We start from the raw sequence: 21,116 nt of genomic DNA on the forward strand, positions 1-21,116 counted from the left end.
GTTAGGAATTAAGAACATTAACCAGAGGATCAATACATAATCCTTCCTATGGCTTTTTGTAGCGGTGTCCCCCCTAGTGTTCCTTTTTAAGATTTTATTTATTTATTTGACAGAGAGAAAGCACATGCGCACACACAAGTGGGAGGAGGGGCAGAGGGAGAGGAAGAGAGGGAATCCCAAGCAGACTCCCTGAAGAGCGCAGAGCATGAGGCAGGGCTCAATCTCGACCCAAGAGCTCATGACCTGAGCCAAAATCACCAGTGCAATGCTTAACCGACTGAGCCATCCAGGTGCCACCCCCCCCATAGTGTTGTAATAGTGAAAAACACCTTGTCAATCAGTTTATACTGTCTTTAGTTCCTACTACAGTGTTATCAAAATTTTTCTTATTTACTAAGAAAATTAGCAACTATATCTGTGGGATCCTCTGAAAACTGTGGCCCCACTAATAAAACAACTCTTAGCAATCATTCTTTCTCATCAAAATATTAAGGTTATTAGAAATGACCATCCGAATTGGCTATGGACAAATTTTGCTTGTAAGTTGGAAACTAGGGCATTTTCTTTCTTATGCTATTTCCATTGTTTACATGAGCATAATCATATGTACCAGACTCTCAAAGGTAGATGTGGAGAGAAACTGAGAAATTGATAGATTACAGCTCAACTATTAAGGAAGATTTACTCATATAATGACATGCAAAAATCTGTATCTCCTATCTTTACATAAGTAGAAGAGAGTGAAAAATTGCAAAATTGCATGTTACTATTCTAGTTTTTTCTTCAAATAGCTATTGATAAACCAAGTTAATAGTTTAGTTAATATCCTGTACAGACAAGAAATTGATCTGAGTTCAAGGATGTGATGAATTTTGGTACTTTATTCTTTCAAGATCTTCTAAATGTACACATTGACCAAGGACTCTTGCCAAGAAGAAGACAGATTTATAAAGTATAAGATATGCAAACTATCTCCATCACAAATGACTTATTATATAAATTTTTCTGTTGAGCAATCTAATTCAGTTTTACTGAAAAATCACAATGGCATTTACAGTACTACATAAGCAAAACTTTCACATGCCTGTTCTCCCCACAGCCCACCCTGGGCATCTCAACTTCCAACTTCCCCAACTGCATTTCATTTTAATATAAACAACATGATTTTTGGAATGAGAAAAAACTGCAATATTCTTTCATGCAGAGTGAAGATCCAGTTAACAAGCAATAATTAATCATAACAGCTTGCTTCAAACTACATTCTTGTCAAGAAATGCAGAGTCTATAAAATTGATAGCCTAGAGTGTTCTAGGGAAAAAAAAAAAAAAAAAACAACACTATTTCTCCACGGTATCCTTGCTCAACTAACACTGCTAAAAGATGAAGCATCTTCGCCTAAAAGGAGAGAAATGGCTGTCATAAACAGGTTCCTTACTACTCCTGAAGCATAAATAAAATTTTGAACTGCCTGTTTAAGCTCCTTTTCTTTGCTAGTAATATTCTGTTTTGAAGCTTTGTTGATGGATGCCAAACTCTAAATATCACCTGTGAAGGAGATAAAACTCAAGTTTACAGTGAGGTATATGACTGTGTCATGGCTAAGAAGATTTGGTATGACAATTTTACAGCAGCCAGAAAAAAAATATATTCTTGCTTAATATCAAACATATGGAAATAAAAAGAAATATACCAACCAAATTGCAATTAAATTGAAAAAGAAAGTGAACACTGCACTGTACCCCTTCTGGGAAGCATTCCTCAACCAGCCCTGTTTATGTTTCTTCTTCTAATAAAGCTAATCCTTCCACTGTCTGATCCATACTTCTATTGCTGTGTTGACCCCTCTCTACTGGGATTATTCATCATCTTCCTTGTTAGAATATGAGAGTCATGGAGGAGGGACCTATGTCTCAGTGCTCCCTGGACTTTCAGCACCTCGTGGATTCTCAGGTCCAGAAAAATATTAAATGTATGTTCATTCAATTGAATTCAACAGTGAAATTATATCCATCATTCTCCCAACTCTTCATGATCAACTCTGATGAGATCTATCACCAAGGTACAAAGCCAACCTGCACAAAACTTCTTCTATTCTGTTAAAAGCAGCAAAACTCAGATTCTTCTCCTCATTAAGGAGTGATGTTTTTTAACACAGCTCCAAATATTTTAAAAGTATTACCAGATTCTAGAAAAAGCCACTTAAAATTTGAATTATTTTGAGGGGCGCCTGGCCTGGGTGGCTCAGTTGTTGGGCGTCTGCCTTCAGCTCAGGTCATGATCCCGGGGTCCTGGGATCGACCCCCGCATAGGGCTCCCTGCTCGGCGGGAAGTCTGCTTCTCCCTCTCCCACTCCCCCTGCTTGTGTTCCCTCTCTCGCTGTGTCTCTCTCTGTCAAATAAATGAATAAAATCTTAAAAAAAAAATTAAAAAAATAAAAAAAATTTAAAAAGTAAAATAAAATTTGAATTATTTTGAATATTTTCTTTCATATATTAAAGGTGATGGAAGAATAAAATCCAGAACTGTAAAGAACACCTCCAAGCAAATTCTACGCTTAATAGACAGAAATAGTTGAGATAATGGTGGGGAGGGAAATACAGAAAGTTTAAGCAGTATAGGGGCACCTGGGTGGTTCAGTCGGTTAAGAGTCTGCCTTTGGCTTGGGTCATGATCCCAGGGTCCTAGGATCGAGTCCCGCATCAGGCTCCCTGCTCAGTGCGGAGCCTGCTTCTCCCTCTGCCTGCTGCTCCCCATGCTTGTGCTCACTCTCTCTCTCTGGCATATAAATAAATAAAATCTTAAAAAAAAAAAAAAGTATGGATAATATGTAAAATGGGCAACTTTCCCACCAGATAATTTTTAAAGGGTAATTTTAATTCTTTATTATTTGACCTGTATATACTTTTGTGGTAATAATTTATGTGTGCATATCTAATAATAAAATTTTACCTAGTATTTAGTGGATTAATTGTAGTTTACTAATAAAATTAGGATGACAAATGATCAGTGTTCAATAGATGATGGTAGTGATGGTGGTGGTAGGAGTAATCAAACAGTATTAATATATAGTATTATTAATCCTACAAACATTTAGTAAGTTCAGTATTCCTATGGTTATCAGCACTTTCATCAATATTTTCAGATACCAGTTTGATTCAACAAGACAAAAATAATGATGTATATATAAATAGCCTTACTATAAAATAATACATGAATTGACAATGACAAGGAATAAAATTTTCAAAAATTAGGTCCCAAATAAGACTTTTCTCTCTACATAATTTGCCAAGTAACTGGAAATGCTCTTAGTAACATCAACCTAGAAAGATACATTGCATTGGCAAAATCTCACTGATAATTGAGAACTTACTCTGTATCAGTCACTCTTTTAGAACCCTGTAGATGTATTTTCTTATTTAGTCCTCATAATAACTCTCTTAGGTTAGTATAGCTGTTATCCTCCCTTTTACAGATGAGGAAACTAAGATGCAGAGACTTTAGGTAAATTGTTTAAAGTCGCAAAACAAGAGTTAGAGCTAAACCCATGATATGATCCCAGAGAGCATGGCCTTAAAGTCTAAAAGGCAAAATAAAAGATAAATCACCATCCCACCCATCTAAAGATGACCCTGACCCTGAAAATCGACAATAAAAAGTCATGTTACTTGAACATTTACCATAGATTAGACACTGTGCCAAGAAAGTGATATACACATGTGTCTCAATCCCCTCAGGCTGCTGTAACAGAAGACCACAGACTAGGTGGCTGATAAACAGCAGAAATTTATTTCTCACAGTGCTAGAGTCTGAGAAGTCCAAGATCAAGGTATGGGTAGATTAGGCATTTGGTGAGGACTCACTTCCTAGTTCATAGGTGGCCATCTTCATGCTGCATCCTCACATGGCAGAGGGATGAGAGAGCTCTCGGGGGGGGGGGGGGGGGCTCTTTTATTATTTATTTATTTATTTATTTATTTATTTTTAAGATTCTATTTATTTGAGAGACAGACACAGCAAGAGAGGGAACAAAAGCAGAGGGAGTGGGAAAGGGAGAAGCAGGCTTCCCACCGAGCAAGGAGCCCAGTGCGGGGCTCGATCCCAGGACCCTGGGATCATGACCTGAGCCGAAGGCAGACGCTTAAGGACTGAGCCACCCAGGCGCCCTGGGGGGGGGGGGCGTGGGGGGGGCTCTTTTATAAGGGCATGAATTCCATTCATCAGGGCTCCATCCTCAGTATCTAATCACTTCCCATAGGCCCACTTCTTAATACCATCACATTGGGGATTAGGTTTCAACATACGAATTTCCAATTTCCGGGGGAAACAAATATTCAGTCTACAGCAACATGGTTACAAATATGAGATATACCTCCTGTTCTTAAGAAAGTAATGATAATTGAAGGAACAGGGAATTCTGGGAGCAGGACCTGCTGGTGGAGAGAAGATGTTGTGAAATGAATAAGAACTAATTTTGAGTAGATATAACAGAGATTATAGCAGACATTTAAAGCTATGAATATTAGATAGCTCTTTAAGCAGCAAAAAACTGCAAAGCACTGAAGAATTTTAAATTGGAAAATGATACATGAATATTATAATTTAAAATCTTAATCTGTTCGGTTTCTTGGGATCAGGAGATGATAAAAACTAAAGTTGTTAGTCCAGTCAAGAGGTTGTTGCAGTAATAAAAGTGTCTAGAGAAAGAGGAAGAAAAGAGTAAATGAGAAAAAACGTTCATCTTTAACTGACATGTAGAAGATACACAAGAGACTTAAGTCACTGATGGCACTGAAATTGAGCCTAAGACCCAGGTAAAAAAAAAATGGTGATACCATGCACAAAGATGGGGAAGTTACAATGAAAACTTGTTTTTGAGAAAAGAATGAGAAATTTGCATTCAAACATAACATTTAATGTGTTAGCAGGATATCCAGGTAGGAATATATGTATCAGGCATCTGAGAGAGGGGTACATTAAGAATGAAATAGTAAAAGAAACAAAAACAGGAAGAAGAAAGATAAGAGAGTCAGGAAGAAATGATCTCAAAGTCAGGATGAGGGGTCAAAACAAGGTACCAGACACAAAGGTGATGTCGGGACAGTTCTGAAGATAAAGATGAGAATATCAAGCTGCACATGGAATGAATAACTACTATTTATTTTTCCCTAAGAGGGCTCTTCATCAAACCGTGAGCAGCATGGGAAAATGAAATGCCTTGCATTACCATCTGATATCATCTCTCTTAACTTCTAGACATGTTCTGAAAAAGTATACCCCAGTAAGACGGCAACACGGTTAAATAAACCAGAGTGAACTCAATTAATGTTCCTCAGCTCTACACCAAAGGTCCATTAATCTGTTTCACAGTAAGGATTAAATGTATTAAATGCATGAAAAGACTATATTTAAAGCTGAAATTCTAATCAATACTCAGAGAAACATTATCTCCAAACGAAAAAACAGCAGGTGGTTCATGAGCATCAGGAAAAGAGGCAACTCAAAACAACAGTAAACATAAAGCTGGAATATTAAATGCAAAACGAGGTCCTGCCCCAAGGGGATGAGTGCTATATAATTTTCTTGTGCACAACACCCAAACATAGTCCAAATGTAAACTCTCACACTACACTCCATAACCAGCGCCTTTCATTAAAAGGTAATCTATAAGTATCGCCATACTCCCGTTCTTGTTTTGTTTTGTTTTTAACATAAGGTCATAGTTATCAGTGCCTCATGGGAGTGATCAAAATTGGATGTGCAGACTTCTACAGTACGTTGACGATCACTTACAATAAAATCAGAATGAGAAAGGGAAATTGTCTAAGAGGACCATTGAGCCAGGTAATAGATTCAGTCTAATATATCCACACAGCAGGAACCAAATTAAAATGTAGATGGAATTCTAATATAGTCCAACTGGAAAGACTTGCTCTAGTTTCTCACAGAAGCTTGTTTTGTTGTTTACAAACAGCTAATCTTGAAGACGCAAAATTGGTTATATTAATTATTTTAGACACTTTTACATGTATAAACATGTAAGTTAAAATAGCATCAAGATCATAGTGTTTGGGATAGCAAACGGCAAAACACACATAAGTTAGAACCATTCTCTTACCTAATTCAAGATCAGGTCATAAAATAATATTTGCATAATTCAGAATAACACAGATGATTTCAGTGGATCACAAATCATGTACTTAAATCCAATATGCCGTCTAATGGCATCTAATTTTTTCCTGGGAACAATACAGCATGTAATCTATTACCTTCCATCTTCCTTCTCCTGCCCAATTCTTTTCCCCATTTCCTTTCCCAGCTGAGCTGCAATATTGCTCTCAGGCTCAGCCCCATCTGTATGGAATGGAAGATTTCCGTAGTAATGAGCACTTTTTTATAACTTCTAAGGGACTGTTTGACAGAAATGGAGGGATCTCATAGATAGGCCTTGCAGAGAGCTGGCTGAAAGAAATTATTGAGCTGCTTCAGTAAAAAAGAAAATAAAAAAGAGAAAAGGAATGAAGGAATGAAAGAAAAAAGAGTGGAATGAAAGAAAGAAGGAAAGAAAAGAAAGAAAGAAAGAAAAAGAAAGAAAGAAAGAAAGAAAGAAAGAAAGAAAGAAAGAAAGAAAGAAAAGCGTGATTAAGGGTCACTAAAAGACAACATTTACAATGCCATGATCAACCTAGTCTATTTTCAGTCATTCTTATCACTGCAACTTAATCAGAAAACAAGTGAAAAGATGAACATAAAGGTACACTTCCAAATCAAGGGGTTTTATTCATTTTTTTTGAAAGATGAATTGATTTTTTTTTATAATTAAGGTACAAAACCCTGAGTGCAGTAAATTAGAAGAGGGTGACATTATTATTTAAACTTCTGAACAGTAAAGAATACCCATATGACAACCTTTGAAATCTGAATGAAATTTTCAGGTAGAGAATTTGCCACTTGAAGCAAATCTGTAAAATTGATCATGATTCTAGCCATGGAATTTAGAGATTAGTAGAGATTTTATTGGCTACATTTTCTAATTAAAATATAGTAATAAAATTAGAAATAAATAAGAATCTGACCGAGCATTTCTTAGAAATTCTGAAACATATTTGCGTTGGTTTCCTGGTGCTGCTGTAACAAACTACCACAAAATGGGTGGAAGTGACATGAAATTTATCGTCTCACAGTCTGAAGACCAGAAGTCTGAGATCAACATGTCAGCAGGTTTGGTTCCTTCTTTGGACTGAGAGGTAGAATTTTCCATGCATCTCCTCTAGCTTGTGGTAGGCTCGGGCATTCCCTGGTCTTTAAATGCTCTTCTCCTCTGTATGTGTCTATCTCTTTGTCCAAATCTGCCTTTTTTGAAGGAAATCAGTCATATAGGATTAGGGCCCACACTAATGACCTCACTTGAACTTGATTACCTCCATAAAGACTTTTCAAATAAAGTCATATTTGAGCTTAGGATTCCAACATATGTTTTTGAGAGAGCACAATTCACATTCTTGTGAACATCAACGTTCTTTAGAGTTGGTTAAATTTTCATACAAAATATGGTCTGCCTTCCCTGTGGGAACATTAGCAAGCATGATGTCTTGATATCACCTTGGCAGATGAAATGTGAGTGGAAGCAACGTGCACCCTTCCCAAGCAGACACATTTAGAGCTGAGACCCTGTTTCCCTCGACCACTAGCGCTACATCATCTCAGATAGGGCTGCTCCTTCAGCCTGGGCCAGAAAAAGCCATCACCAACACATAAAGGACGTGTAGCCTCTATGGATATGGGCCACGGATATCTGGGGGTCACTGAAACCACAATTAATCTAGCCAATCCTAAGCAAAAACTGCCCAGATAACCCCAAAAAAGAGAATAAAAAATAAAATTTCAGACTCTCTAAAAAAAGTGAAAAGAAGACTTCATAGTAAAATCTATGCAATAAAGCAAACCTATTATCAAGGGAAAATTTATTCCCTAAAATAATTTTATTACCAAAAGAGAAAACTTAAAAATTTTTTTTTAAAAATTATCTTAAGAAACCAGAAACATATGAAATTTTTAAAAAGTCACAAGAGAGAATTTAAAAAGATTACAACAGACCTTATTAAAAACAAAAAGATAAAGGGTAACTATATCTAAAAGAATGTTCTTGGAAAAAAAATAGCATAAACATGGACAAAACCCTGATTATGACAGAGATGATGAGACAAAGAGGAAACTAAAGAAAAGAGAAAGTGGGAGAGAAATGAGAGCATAAGAGGAAGGAAAGGATAAGAAAAGAAAGTAGGAAAAGAGAAGCAAAACTAGGAATGAGAGAAGACACAACAGATTGATGGAAAATTAAAACAACTGGAAGGGATGACACATCCTCAGGTTGACTTCCCACCACTTCCTACCTACCACACTTGGCTGTGACCTTAGGCGAGACTCGTGGGCCCTTTAGCTCAGACTCTTGTTTCCTCTCTCAGGACAGGAATCCCTGACCCTTATTCTTGATGTGAAGCCGCTGTTTTCAGGACTGTTTCCCCAGCCTCCTTCCCCAGCAATCCAATCAGATGTCTTTTCTACATGAGATCTTAACCTAACTCCATCATAGCACACTGAAAGGTCATCATTTGTCTATTTTCCACAATAGATTTTAAGCTGTTGGAAAGCAGTCATAATTTTCAATCCTATCTATTCTATGGGTCTATCCCTCCTGCCAATACTATACTCTCAATTACTGTAACTATGTAGTAAGCTTCATCATCAATTCACTAACATGGTAAATCTCTCCCTTTATTTAGGTTGTTTGATTTCTTTCAACAGCATTTTCAGCATACAGACCCTATACATTTTGGGGTAGATTTAAACCTAGATAATTAAATTTTCTTTCACTTTTTTTCCTAGCTATTCTTCACATCCCCCACATCTCTTAATATTTATGCAGCTGGATGGTAAGTTATACAATTATATACCCTTAAACAATCGTTCTAATGCGCTCAATGTAAACTCTGATTTGCATGTGTTCCAGTAAAACATATACAATTGTTTGGTACGTGTATTTTTAAGTTACATACATGAAATTGTGCTATATACCTCATTCTCTTCTTTCCTTTCTTCATTCTACCTTATGTTTTTAAAGTCTATCCGTGTCACCATGTATGTATCTAGTTGATTATTCTTACTGATGCATAATGCATTTTCCTAACCTTTCTCTCAATCACCCAGGTTGTCTCAATTCCCAGCTATTACAACAAACACTTTAATTAGCATGCTTCTACGTGTCCCTAAACAGTCTCTAAAAAATTTTCCAATATATACAAACCATTAGAAGAATCAGAAAGAAGAGAGAGAGAGAAAGAACATATATCTTAAATAACTATTGTCAAGTTGCTTTCCAGAATAGCTGTACCAGTGTAGATTAGCAATTGTTAAATATATCCTTAATTTGCCTTCAAAGTATATGATCTCATTAAAATAACAAATATACTAAATATATTGAGTAAGAGTTGCCAAATACATAGATAATTTAATTTAAACCTACTTTGAAGATTTGCAATAAAAACAAATTAAGCAGCTGGCCTAGATCATCCTAAAGTGTTGCCCTGGGACTACAGCTAGAAAGTAAGCATGTTAAACACAGATTTTTAAAATTAGAACATAAACATATCATGTATTGTTCCTTCTTGAACCAGTGGACACCTCTGCCCCACTCCTCTGACCCTTTTCCCAAACCGTACTTTCCAGAGGCTGTAAGTGCCCATCTTTCTCCAGACTGTCTTTCCTCATGTAGAGAGGAAACCCTCTAAGATGCCTTGTAGGTAGGTAGGTAGGTAGGTAGGTAGACAGATAGATAGATAGATAGATAGATAGATAGATAGATAGATAAATAAATAAATAAATAAATAATAACATTTCACATTTTCAGGAGAGAAAATGCAAGTACCAGACAGTTACATAATTTTATGGAACAGTGATTAGCAACATTTAAACCAAAATAAAATTTATCTTAATGAACAGAGGCCTTTAAAGTAGTTCAATTAGATCATAGATTAAGTTTTTATCATATTCTACTAACCACAAAACCTTTCACATCGCTCTTCAGGCTATGCATTTATTTAATAATTTTCCCATGCTGTCGTGAAAGGACCAATTTGAAGTTAGTGGTTCTATGTAATAACTCACAAATACATAATCTAAAGGCTTGACTGTGTTAACATATGCCAATCCACCTGGCTGGCTCAGTCGACAAAGCAGCAGAGCATGCTACTCTTGATCTCGGGGTTGTAAATTCAAGCCTCACACTGGGTATAGAAGATTACTTAAAAAAAATAAAATCTTAAAAAAAAAAAATAAAGGATATGCCAACATAAACTACAAACATCCCTGAAGGTGACCAAAGTGACCAGAATGAATCAGTGATATCAAAAATTGAAAGCCTTTCGTATGTGAAGACAGTCTCATTTGGAGGACACTATAAAGATTAAGGATTTTGTGGGGTGCCTGGGTGGCTCAGTCGTTGAGCGTCTGCCTTCGGCTCAGGTCATGATCCCAGGGTTCTGGGATCGAGCCCCGCATCGGGCTCCCTGCTCCGCGGGAAGCCTGCTTCTCCCTCTCCCGCTCCCCCTGCTTGTGTTCCCTCTCTTGCTGTGTCTCTCTCTGTCAAATAAATAAAATCTAAAAAAAAAAAAAAAAGATTAAGGCTTTCGTTAAGCCATTGAATAATTTGCCATGGATTCTGTCCCTTTGCACCACTCTTTTAGTAAAATCTTAGATTTCTGTGCTCATACCAGTTTCTACTACAGTGAGAGTCAAAACATTACAATTTAATACCATTTAATGAAATTGGAAAATTCATTTGACTACCAGCTGAGCAGCAGGAAAGCCTGCTTTAAGATGTACTATTATTATTCACCAAATAATTGTTCTCATTGCTTGCCTTTACCAACAGAGAGAGCATGTTTGGCCATAACCACCAGCCCTTGCAACATGACTCTTGGCAACCCCATCACGTGTAGGAATCCGAAGAGTGATCCAGGAGTTTGGATCACAAGGCCCTTCTGCTGCCTGGTCCAGTACAGCACTTCCCATAATGTGACAACTAACTTTACGCCACCCCCCATCACACTCATCCAGAAACACCATTAGATAATTTTTACCCTGAAATGTTTTGCTGCTCATCAAACATTGGGAAATATACCATGAATAAAGGAAGAAGGAATAGCTAACATACACTGAGTGCTTATTATGTACCAGCCGCCATGATAGCTACTTTACAGGGATTGCCTCAATCAATCCCCAATAACTGCAGCCTAGAAGCCAAGAAATTGAGGCCCCACCAGCAAATCTTAAGATAGGATTCAAACCTAGCCCGTCCGAATTTAAAACCTTGTTTTGAAACCCAAGCATATTGCCTGCCCAATCACAACAAATGTTTTCCCACAACCAATGTTTGTTTCATTATGTAGGATCTTCAATTTATTCCTACTTAAAGAAAAAAAAAAATGAGTATGTTTCCTAAATTAACACTCAAGTCAACTTTATACCCTGAGGGGATAGAGGCAAACAAATAGTACAAGATAACAATAACCTTTAAGGTGCAAAAGTTCAATTATCTTTGTTTATACAAAAGTTAGCCCACAGGCAGAACTACCCTGGAATAAAAGGAACACAGCATAGCTATCCAACAATTACCCTTTATTTACTATTATGACTCTCTGGATCTTGAGATGCCATTTCAAGCCCTTTGCCTTCTTCATAAAAGCTATAGCATATATATTCCATTTATTGCTAGATATATTTTATGCTAAAAGCATGGAGATATGCATGGATAATTTCCCATCATGAACAGCTACATTGAGAAATGGCTATAAAATTTAAGTCCCCTATTGGTGTGAGGAAAGGAAGGTATCTTATTTTCTATTATATTTTACCACTTTACCAATTAAATATTATGGATGATGGTTTAATATTTTCATCTTAATCTTCTCTTCACCCAAGGCTATAGAAAAAAACCTCACTATTAAAAAGCTTTTATATTTCTAATAAACTATGTTTCGTAATTTACAATGAATTATCACACTTTAAAAATTTTAAATTTGGAAATAATTCCAATTACATGAACTGCAAGCATTTCTAATTAAATAAGAAATGATATAAGAAGATTATTGAAATGATTGATAACTATTGATAGTGTTTGGTAAATGGAACTTAGTTCATTTTTGAACCATATAAAAATGGTAAATGGCAATGATGCTATTCAAGTTATGAGAATTACCACCAAGACTTCAAAATTGAGTCCTAAGAGCCTTAAATTCATCACAGAACCTTATTTGCTAATGGGTTATTGACTAATAAAGAACTTTAGTTTCAATTTTATGTAACCGGTATCTTTTATAATTAAAATAAGCTTAAGATAAATTTCTCATATACGAACTCGTGATTTTGACCATAATTACTATTATGCAACTTTATTAAGCATTGTCTTATTACGTGCTTTCTCCTGTCAATGCTCAAAGCTCATTTACCAAATTCAAGCAACTCATTTTTATTTATTTGTGTGTTATTTCTTTATAATGCCCTTCACTTTTAAATTATGCTAAATATTGATAATATGTTCTGTTATGTACAATCGTGAGTTATCCTATGAAAATTAATGTTATTTTCATACTTACACATACGGTATTACAGAAACACCATCCCTACCACTTCATAGAGCCAGATCACAGGAAGCAGCTGGAAATGCCCTGGGTCTTCCAGACCATTGCTATTTTAACCCTGTGTCACAGACCAGCCTTCTCCAATATGCTTATGGCACAAATTGCGGTGATGGTTTCACAGATGCAGACTTACCTCCAAACTCATCAAGCTGTATACATTAAACATGTACAGCTTTTTGTGTCCATCATACCTCCATCAAGTGATTTTAAAAACAAAACAGAAAGATTAGCCTCCATCAGATAATCAATGAAATGTCCTGCCATGTCCACCAAAGTCCCTCTTCCACTGAGAATTTTAGAAACAGATGACAGTTTCTCTCACTCCAACTCTCCCAGCAGACTCAGAGATTCCAAAGTCCCAGTGGAAAGCATCCTACTGCCTCAGCATCTTTAACTCGCCTCCGTGACGCACCAGGCGCACACCCCACCGACACACCCTTGGTGCAGTTTACTGCAGTCAACCCCATCCTGGCCTCAGTCCCTTTCCCACCATGCCCAGGGCCCCGTGATGAGCACACACTACCCAGAATCTGACCATTTCTCACCACCTGCACGGCCACCACCGGGTCTAAGTCGCCACAATGCCTCTTCTGGATTATTTTAACAACCTCTTCACTGGCTTCCTAGGTGCACCCTCGCCCCTCTACAAGGTGGGTGTATGTGCCCCTGGGCAACTAGAGAGAATAACTTTTCAAATCAAGCCACACAGATGGCAAAGACTTCCGTTTCAGAATAAAAGCCCTACATGATCAGCACCCGTGGCCTCTATGACAGGCTTTCCAACCACTCCCCCAGCCCCCCAAAGCCATAATGGCCTTGTTGCTATTCCTCTGACATTTGAGCCCCATTCCTATCTTCGGGTTACTCCCTCTTGCTAGAAAGCTTTTATCTCAGACATCCACATATCCAACCACTTCACTTTCGTCAAACCTTTGCTCCGACATCAACTTTCCTGACGATCCAGTTTAAGACTGCAATCTTCCAGTACTGTTCCTCCCCAGCCCTCTGCTCTATGCTACATTTTCCCAAAGCATTTAATTCATCCTAACGTATTTATACCTGTATTATATTTATTTTCTACTTGCCCTGGCTGAAATGCACACTGTGAGGATAGGGATTTTTGTTTCATTCCCTGAAGTACACCAAGCAATTAAAACAACGCTGGCAAGTGGAGGTGGCCCCATGAGTGTCTGCAGGACGGATCAATGAACCCCCTATGACCTGTGCTCAACCACGGATCCCCACCACTCATGCCCTTTCCGGAGGCAAAATCTAGACAGGGCTAGAAACGAAAACAGCGGTACCGTCATGCAAACTGGCTTCACTATTAATTAGTTGTCTCCACTGTCAGCCCTCTAAGGGGACTTCAGCTCATTTCCTTTCCCATTCCCTCCTTCAGAGCTGCTCCACCACCCGCACACTCCCCACTCTAGCTTGTGCCATCCCCACAGCTGCAGCAGAGCTCACTGACCCTGAGCACTTTGCCACTGAGGGTGATCATCCCTCCAAAATTGGGGCTCTAACAATAGGGCAGAGGGAGAACAATTACATCTCAATATAGTTGAGAAAAGGATTTTTTAGGAGCACCTGGGTAGCTCAGTTGGTTAAGCGTCTGCCTTCAGTTCCGGTCATGATCTTGGGGTCCTGGGATCGAGCCCCATGTTGGGCTCTGCGCTCAGCAGGGAGTCAGCTCCTCCCTCTCCCTCTGCCCCTACCCCCCACCCCCGCTCGTTCTCTCTCTGTCTCTCTCAAATAAATAAAATCTTTTTTTTTTTTTGTACCTAAAAACAAAACCTCTTAAATACATACAAAACACTAACAACAGGGTATATAACGTCGAAGTGTGTGTACAGTTCCATGGGACATAATCATAAGGGAAAATAACACAAAAAGTAAAGATGTGTTTGCAAAAAGACATTCAAATGCCCTAATCAGGGAACCACGCATTTTGAAAACAAGATACTGTTTCATACCTATCAGTTCAGCAAATCTTCCAAAATTCTGACAATACTAATTATTGGGAAGGAAGTAGAACAACAAAGCACAGCAACCGCCCGCGGGAGCTTAAACGGGTTCAGCTCCTTAGAAGAGCAATTCCGCAATACGCCGTGAAGCTGGCAATGCGCATGCTCAGTAAGCCCCAGTCCCGAGCCTCCGATGAACCCCAGGGGAACACGCGCACACAGAGACTTGAAGAAGTATGATCACTAAAGCTTCGAAGTACAAAAATATTGTGGAAATTATTGAGATGGCCACCAAAAGGAGAATGCACAAATGTCCTAGAAATGTACCTATAAAGAGAAATTTTATAAATCACTTTACATGGACGAATAAGAGATAGGGAAAGGGACAGACAAATTTCAAAAACATCGCTAGTTGTAACTTCCTACGTGTCCTGTCCTTTACTCAACACAGAGGTAGCTTTTAAGAATCATCCCTTGCGATCCCTTATGCAAAAGTAAGATTGAAATAATACGAAGATAACAAAATGATAAAGAATCTGATGAAATGTTAATTTATCTTCAAGAAAATAAATGTGCAGTTCTCACATTGAAAAGATTTAACTGAAAATGTGTTTAATATAAAATCAAGAAAGAATTGTTTCACCTACTATGAGCAGGTTACTGTGCTTTCTAGGTGAGATCACCATGGCAATGGTGATATTATCATAACCTATTGTCAGTCAGAATTAAAAGAACTGAAAGTTTACTTCTTAAAGTGTAAAAATTAAATTTTGCAGAGTAAACCTGATCTTAAGTCTATACTTCATATTATTTCCACTATCGATAATGCTGCATGCCAAGCAAGCTTTATTTCCAGCTGAAGAGTAATTTAAGCTCTTGCAACTTTTATCTAGAATACAGGAAAATTACCCATTTTCAGAATTAAGAGCAGCCTGCTGACACAGATTGAAAAGAAACAATTTTTTTTTTAACATTTCAGAGATAAAGGACAGTTGGATAAAGACCAATTGCATCAATAGCTGCTGTCTGAGATAACACGCTAAACCACACACCGCCTAAAACTGAAGGGGGAAAATTGTGCAATCACGTTCCTGATGCCTTGACAGAGACACCATCACGTGCACCTTGCTAGTTCATAAAAGCAATAACCAGATGTTGGCATATGAGAAGTCTGAAGGAATCCATAAAAATAAACAGACTGAAGGTCTGGACACTTACGACCCAAGCACCCGAGAGCACGGGCACCTAGTAGGTGCTCCACAGCGAGAATAAATCATCGAGAGAGGAATACATGAGAGAAAGGAATGAGAAAGGGAGGGACTCTGTCATTTTTACTTCAGAACCATCTTCCTGCTGAGTACTGTTCATTCCTTCATTTATTCATGCAGTTCAGTTCATTATATTTACTAGGCATTAGAGATGGAGAAAACCAAGCCTCCTCCACATTGCCAGCCTACGGCTACTCGTTCTCTTACACTTGAACTCTCGATCAGGTAATTCTCAGTGTCAAAAACAGTATTCTTCCTTTATCCTTCCACATAAGGCTCTTCCAAGGAATAATTTTAAGTATTATCCAGCTTTGTCAAAGCATAGCTGAAATGAATAAAATAAGATTCATGGACTTCATGCTTAATAACATTTATATAAATCTCTCTACTCTCCTATACATTAATATATATTCCACTATTCACTATATCTTTGTGCCTTTGACTATAGATGTAGGTGCCTTCGACTTCACATTAGGTTTACAGTAGCTACACACTAACACACTTCCCAGGAGCTAACATCTGTTAGTGTGAGGAAGAAAATCCATTAGTTACATTCTCATTCTGAATTCACCTACTTTTTAAAATAAGATATTTAATTTTGAACATATTCCTATATTTCATTAAAAATAGGAATGTATTTTTTATTAAATTCCTAAATCTCACATCTCAACCCACGAGGACAAGCTTGCCAATCTTTCAAGTACTTACAATGGAGAAATGAAAATTTAATCAGCCAAGAGAATGAAATCATAAATAAAAATGTTAAGTCTTTCCTGTTCCACCATTTAGCACTCTGTCTTTTGTAATAATGCACACTTTTTAAATGCCATATATAATACTGGAAACCTCCAGAAGAAAGACTTAGTATCTACCATATATTTTAGAAATACATAAGCTACTGTAAGATAAGAGAAATAGGCAAAAGTGCATCTCAAAGGAAAGATGTAGTTTTTTAACCTTACCTTCCCAACGTTCAACAAAACACAAGTTTCCATAGTGTTCTCCCAAATACTCCTTCTTTTTTCTATTTTTTCCTTCCTTTTAATTTTTGAAAGTGATGCTGAAAATTTTGTTTAGTAGTTTTCTATTAAAAAAAAAAATAAACTGCAGCATCTTATTTGAATGGAGATTAAAAAACTGAAAAATTTGAAAACTGCATGAGTTGCTTTTTTACAATAGATGACATATTTTCTGTCAACTTCCTCTATTTCTTCATGAGTCACACCATACTTTAGCGTATAAATAAATAAAACATTATGAAGGATATTTCCAAAATATTTTTAAAGCCAGCAACCCCACACTCAGAGTAAAAGAGCTGAAGGGAAGCAAACTCTTTTGCATTATTTCAGGCTACTCTGCTTTATTCATGAGCATTATAAAGCCCCAAAAATAAAGAACAGTTATTGTCTGCACTGTGACAAAGCCAACATTCCTCTTTGCAAACAGCACCACGTATTTATGAACAGCAACAGACACAGAGATATCAGTTTGTTCCTTTTAGCTTATAAAATGCTCCATCCTGTATGAATGACTACACTTAGGATATAGTGAAGCCCCAGGTCATAATTACGGACGCTTCCAAAAACAAATTTTTGCTTTGTTGTTTGTTGATTTCCTTAAAAATCTGATTGAGACAAACACAAATAAATTCCATAAAAGAAAAATAGAAGAGTTGTCCCAATAGGCTGATTCCAACTCTACTGGTATGTACCTTCCAGGGCTAACTTCCAGAGCTGAATGTGGACTGTATACGGCATAACCTTCTGTCTTCTAGCACCAGTTGCCAGCACCGTTTCCTCCCTCCCTTTAACAATTTCTTCATCTCACAGTAATGTGCCTGCCCACTAAATCCACAGACCCAAGTGATCGTTCCCACCAGCCACATCCAAGGGATTGCTTCAAAAACAGGCTTCCACAGGATTCTATAAAAGCCATGAGAGAAGGAACCATACTACATCTAGACTGCCAACCAGTCCAAAGTCTTCTATAACCCAGAATACCAGTTAAAAAAAAAAAAAAACAAAAAAAAAAAACAGGTTAATACTGTTGGAGCAGAGGATATAAATGAACTATTTAAAAGTCAAAATATCAAAACATAGCAAAATCTACTTACAACATTTGAGAAGTGAATTGATTTCCCCATTAAATTTCTCTCAAGCAGACAGTTTCCCAGTAAAATGTGTTGGCTTCTTTCTTCTTAGAAAAATAAAGACTGAATTGTTTTCAGATATTCTGATGGCACAAAAACTAGATGGTAGGCATTTTACTTATTGATAAAGGTGCCTGCTCAATTATGGTACAGTAAATGTGATTTCTCAAATTGCTTTCAGCATATGTATTTAAGCTTGTTTTTATGGACATAAGCCTAAAGCTACTTACTCTATTTATTAAATTAAAAGCAGGTAAATAAGAGAATGTGTTCCAGTAAAGTTAGCCTTTAGGCAAATTTCTTCTAAATTTATCTTGCCTTCTCCGGATTCTTAAATAAAGCTTGACATTTCACAAAGGCAGAAAACAACAATTTATAACAAGTCATATTTAAGAAAGTTCCTACCATTTTCATTTTTTATGATTAATATTTAAGTAAACAGCAAAACTCAACCTATTGAATACAACACAATGTATTAAAGAGAAAAAATTTTAATGTATATAAAATTACCTGACACTCTGGTAGATAGAGACAATGCCATGTATTTCTATTACTTAGTTGTCACCAAACTTTTAACAATATCACCAAAATTTTTCAGCAGCCTGAACCCATCTTAAAAATCTAAATAATTCAGGTTTTGTATTTTCCCAATCATTTGAACTTAATGTATTCTCTCTCTCTAATATATATATATATACATATATTTTTTTTCCTAAGTAGGCTCCACAGCCACCATGGGGCTTGAATTCATGACCCTGAGATCAAGAGTTGCATGCTCTACCAACTGAGCCAGGCAGGCATTCCATAATGTACTCTATCTCTCTATCTTGATCAATTTATCCAGCAAAGTGTGAAAGGTTACCGTATCTTTTGAAGGCAGAAGAAAATGTTCCACGAACATTCACTGAATGCCCAAAAATTAGCAACTGATGGCACTTTCTTTCACTTCTATAGTTAACACTGCTATCCAAAAATTTTTATTTGTTTATAGTTTGATTTTATTTTATCTTTGGTCATGATCTTCTTTGGCCAAATATTCTTACTTGAAGGGATTTAGTTTTGACATTAAAAGTTGAGAAATCATAATGAAGCTTTCCTACTCAAAAATCTTTAATGACTCTCAAACTCAAGATGATGCTTTAAGTCTCCTTCCATGTGAGTCCAGCTCACCTTTTCAAGCATATGAGTCTCCACCACACTCCCCATTCCTGTTCTGGTCAAACTGGTTTATTCACTGTCCCTTTATCACTACAATGTATTATCCATATTGTGCATGTTGTCATTTTCATGAGACAAAATCATTATATCACTCTGTGTGTGTAGTTAAAGTCTTCTGGTTCTGGTTCAGCCAGTTGAAATAACAAATTTTTGCTTAAAAAGCATATCAATATGTTTTCCTCCAACAATTTCACATGAATATATCCCATAACAGAAATAAGGTTGTTTCTAAGACATCCAAAAAAAAATCACTAAAATAATAACATCTTAAAATCTGATAAGTCAGTTTCCACACACACAAAAAAAATCATCAATTCATCATGAACTACATTTCATCTCAACTTAAATTTTATCCTGATTTATTGTACTTATTTTATTTAATGAGCATAGTTTTAAAAATTAATCAGCTTTGTGCTTTAGTTATGCATGTAAACAAAGCACAAATTATTTAAATAGATGGACATTAATATACTTAAGAAAAAGGAATACTAACAAGTTATATTTTGCTTTGAACAAAAGCAATAAATTTGTGAAAAGTAGTGTAATCTAGATATTTTCATTCTAATCATATACAGAAAAGCTAATGCTTTATAAAAGGAAAAATAAATTAAGCTATTTTATTGTAGTAATAAGGAATTTTATAGAGATGATGACTAAAATAAGAAAAAGATCATCTATTTTCCAATGTGCCTTGTAATTTTATAACCCATTAATTTTATTTCTGAACATACTGTTTGAATTAAGGTTGAGTTCTGGTCTTAGCTGACCCTTAAATATCTAATTAATATATCCTATTTTACTGTTTATCAGACTTGTCTGCACTTTGATATATTACACTGGTGTTCTTATGAAAACCACATGAGGTAGCAGGGGGAAAAATTCGACAAATATTTCTTCAAATCATATTTTTACAAACAAATCTATAACTATCCAGTTAAAAGCAATGAGATTTTATTTTATGGAATACTTCACTAAAATCTAGTAATTATGCCATCCATGTTGAAGTAAAACTGTAGGTCAGAATACTGTGGGCCCTGGAAGGACCCTAGAAGGGCATATATTTCCAAGGACCATTTCACTAACGTAACAGTTTCCCCAGTCCAACTCAATATTTATGCCCAAGGATGACCTCGGAAACAAGTTCTGAGGGTTAGAAGAAGCTAAAACTTCACTTTATACCAGAATAATGGTATGCAAAGACAAGTAAACCCAGCCAATTTTCCCAGTATAATAATAAGAGGAAAACTGCCTAACAAGGCTTCTCCTTACTTTCAGAAATCAAGATACATTTACCTTGAAAAGCCGCAGCATTTCGCGATATTAGAAACTTCAGTGTCGAGCTGGATGTTTGAAGCACTTGCTGCATATCTTGGCGAGCTGCAATCTGGTATCTCTCCTCCATCTTCCTGGTGCAACATGTAGGTTTTTTGGATATGCAAACCTGAAGATCGGGTCCTGGAACAGATACAGTATTTTTTAGAATAATTACCTATTCATTTAACAAACATTACATGTTACATGTCAGGCATTAATAATCAGTACTGCATATAAGGGGCTCACGTTCTATGTGGGAAACTGATTTACCAGAGCAATTGCTATTTAAAAACATATATATATAAAAATATATATATGTATTGTCCATTAACACAACCATGAAACAAAATATTCTAAACCATTAACTCTTTGCTCAACTATTTTCTTAACATATTGATCAAATATTAAGTATGCCCACTCAATTAACTAATTACTATTAACAACAACTAGACATATAATAGAAAACAAACTATTATATAAGTACAGCGCTAAATCAGGAAATTTTTAT

The 21,116-nt window shown here is 36.5% G+C and overlaps 1 protein-coding gene across 9 annotated transcripts in view; it reads right to left on the minus strand.

Annotated features, from left to right (window-relative positions):
- Positions 1–21,116, minus strand: part of GPC5 (glypican 5) — a 1,368,657-nt gene that overhangs the window by 1,307,681 nt on the left and 39,860 nt on the right. For all 9 annotated transcript variants that reach the window (XR_013446907.1, XR_013446906.1, XM_078070199.1 and 6 more), the window contains exon 2: positions 20,588–20,749. Coding sequence is in view for 7 of the 9 variants with exons in the window: in XM_078070199.1 (XP_077926325.1) it covers positions 20,588–20,749 (162 nt within the window). In the remaining 2 variants the exon portion in view is untranslated. The remainder of the gene's footprint in view (positions 1–20,587; positions 20,750–21,116) is intronic.

Source organism: Halichoerus grypus, chromosome 4 (genome assembly GCF_964656455.1).
Source record: "Halichoerus grypus chromosome 4, mHalGry1.hap1.1, whole genome shotgun sequence".
Lineage (NCBI taxonomy): Eukaryota > Metazoa > Chordata > Mammalia > Carnivora > Phocidae > Halichoerus > Halichoerus grypus.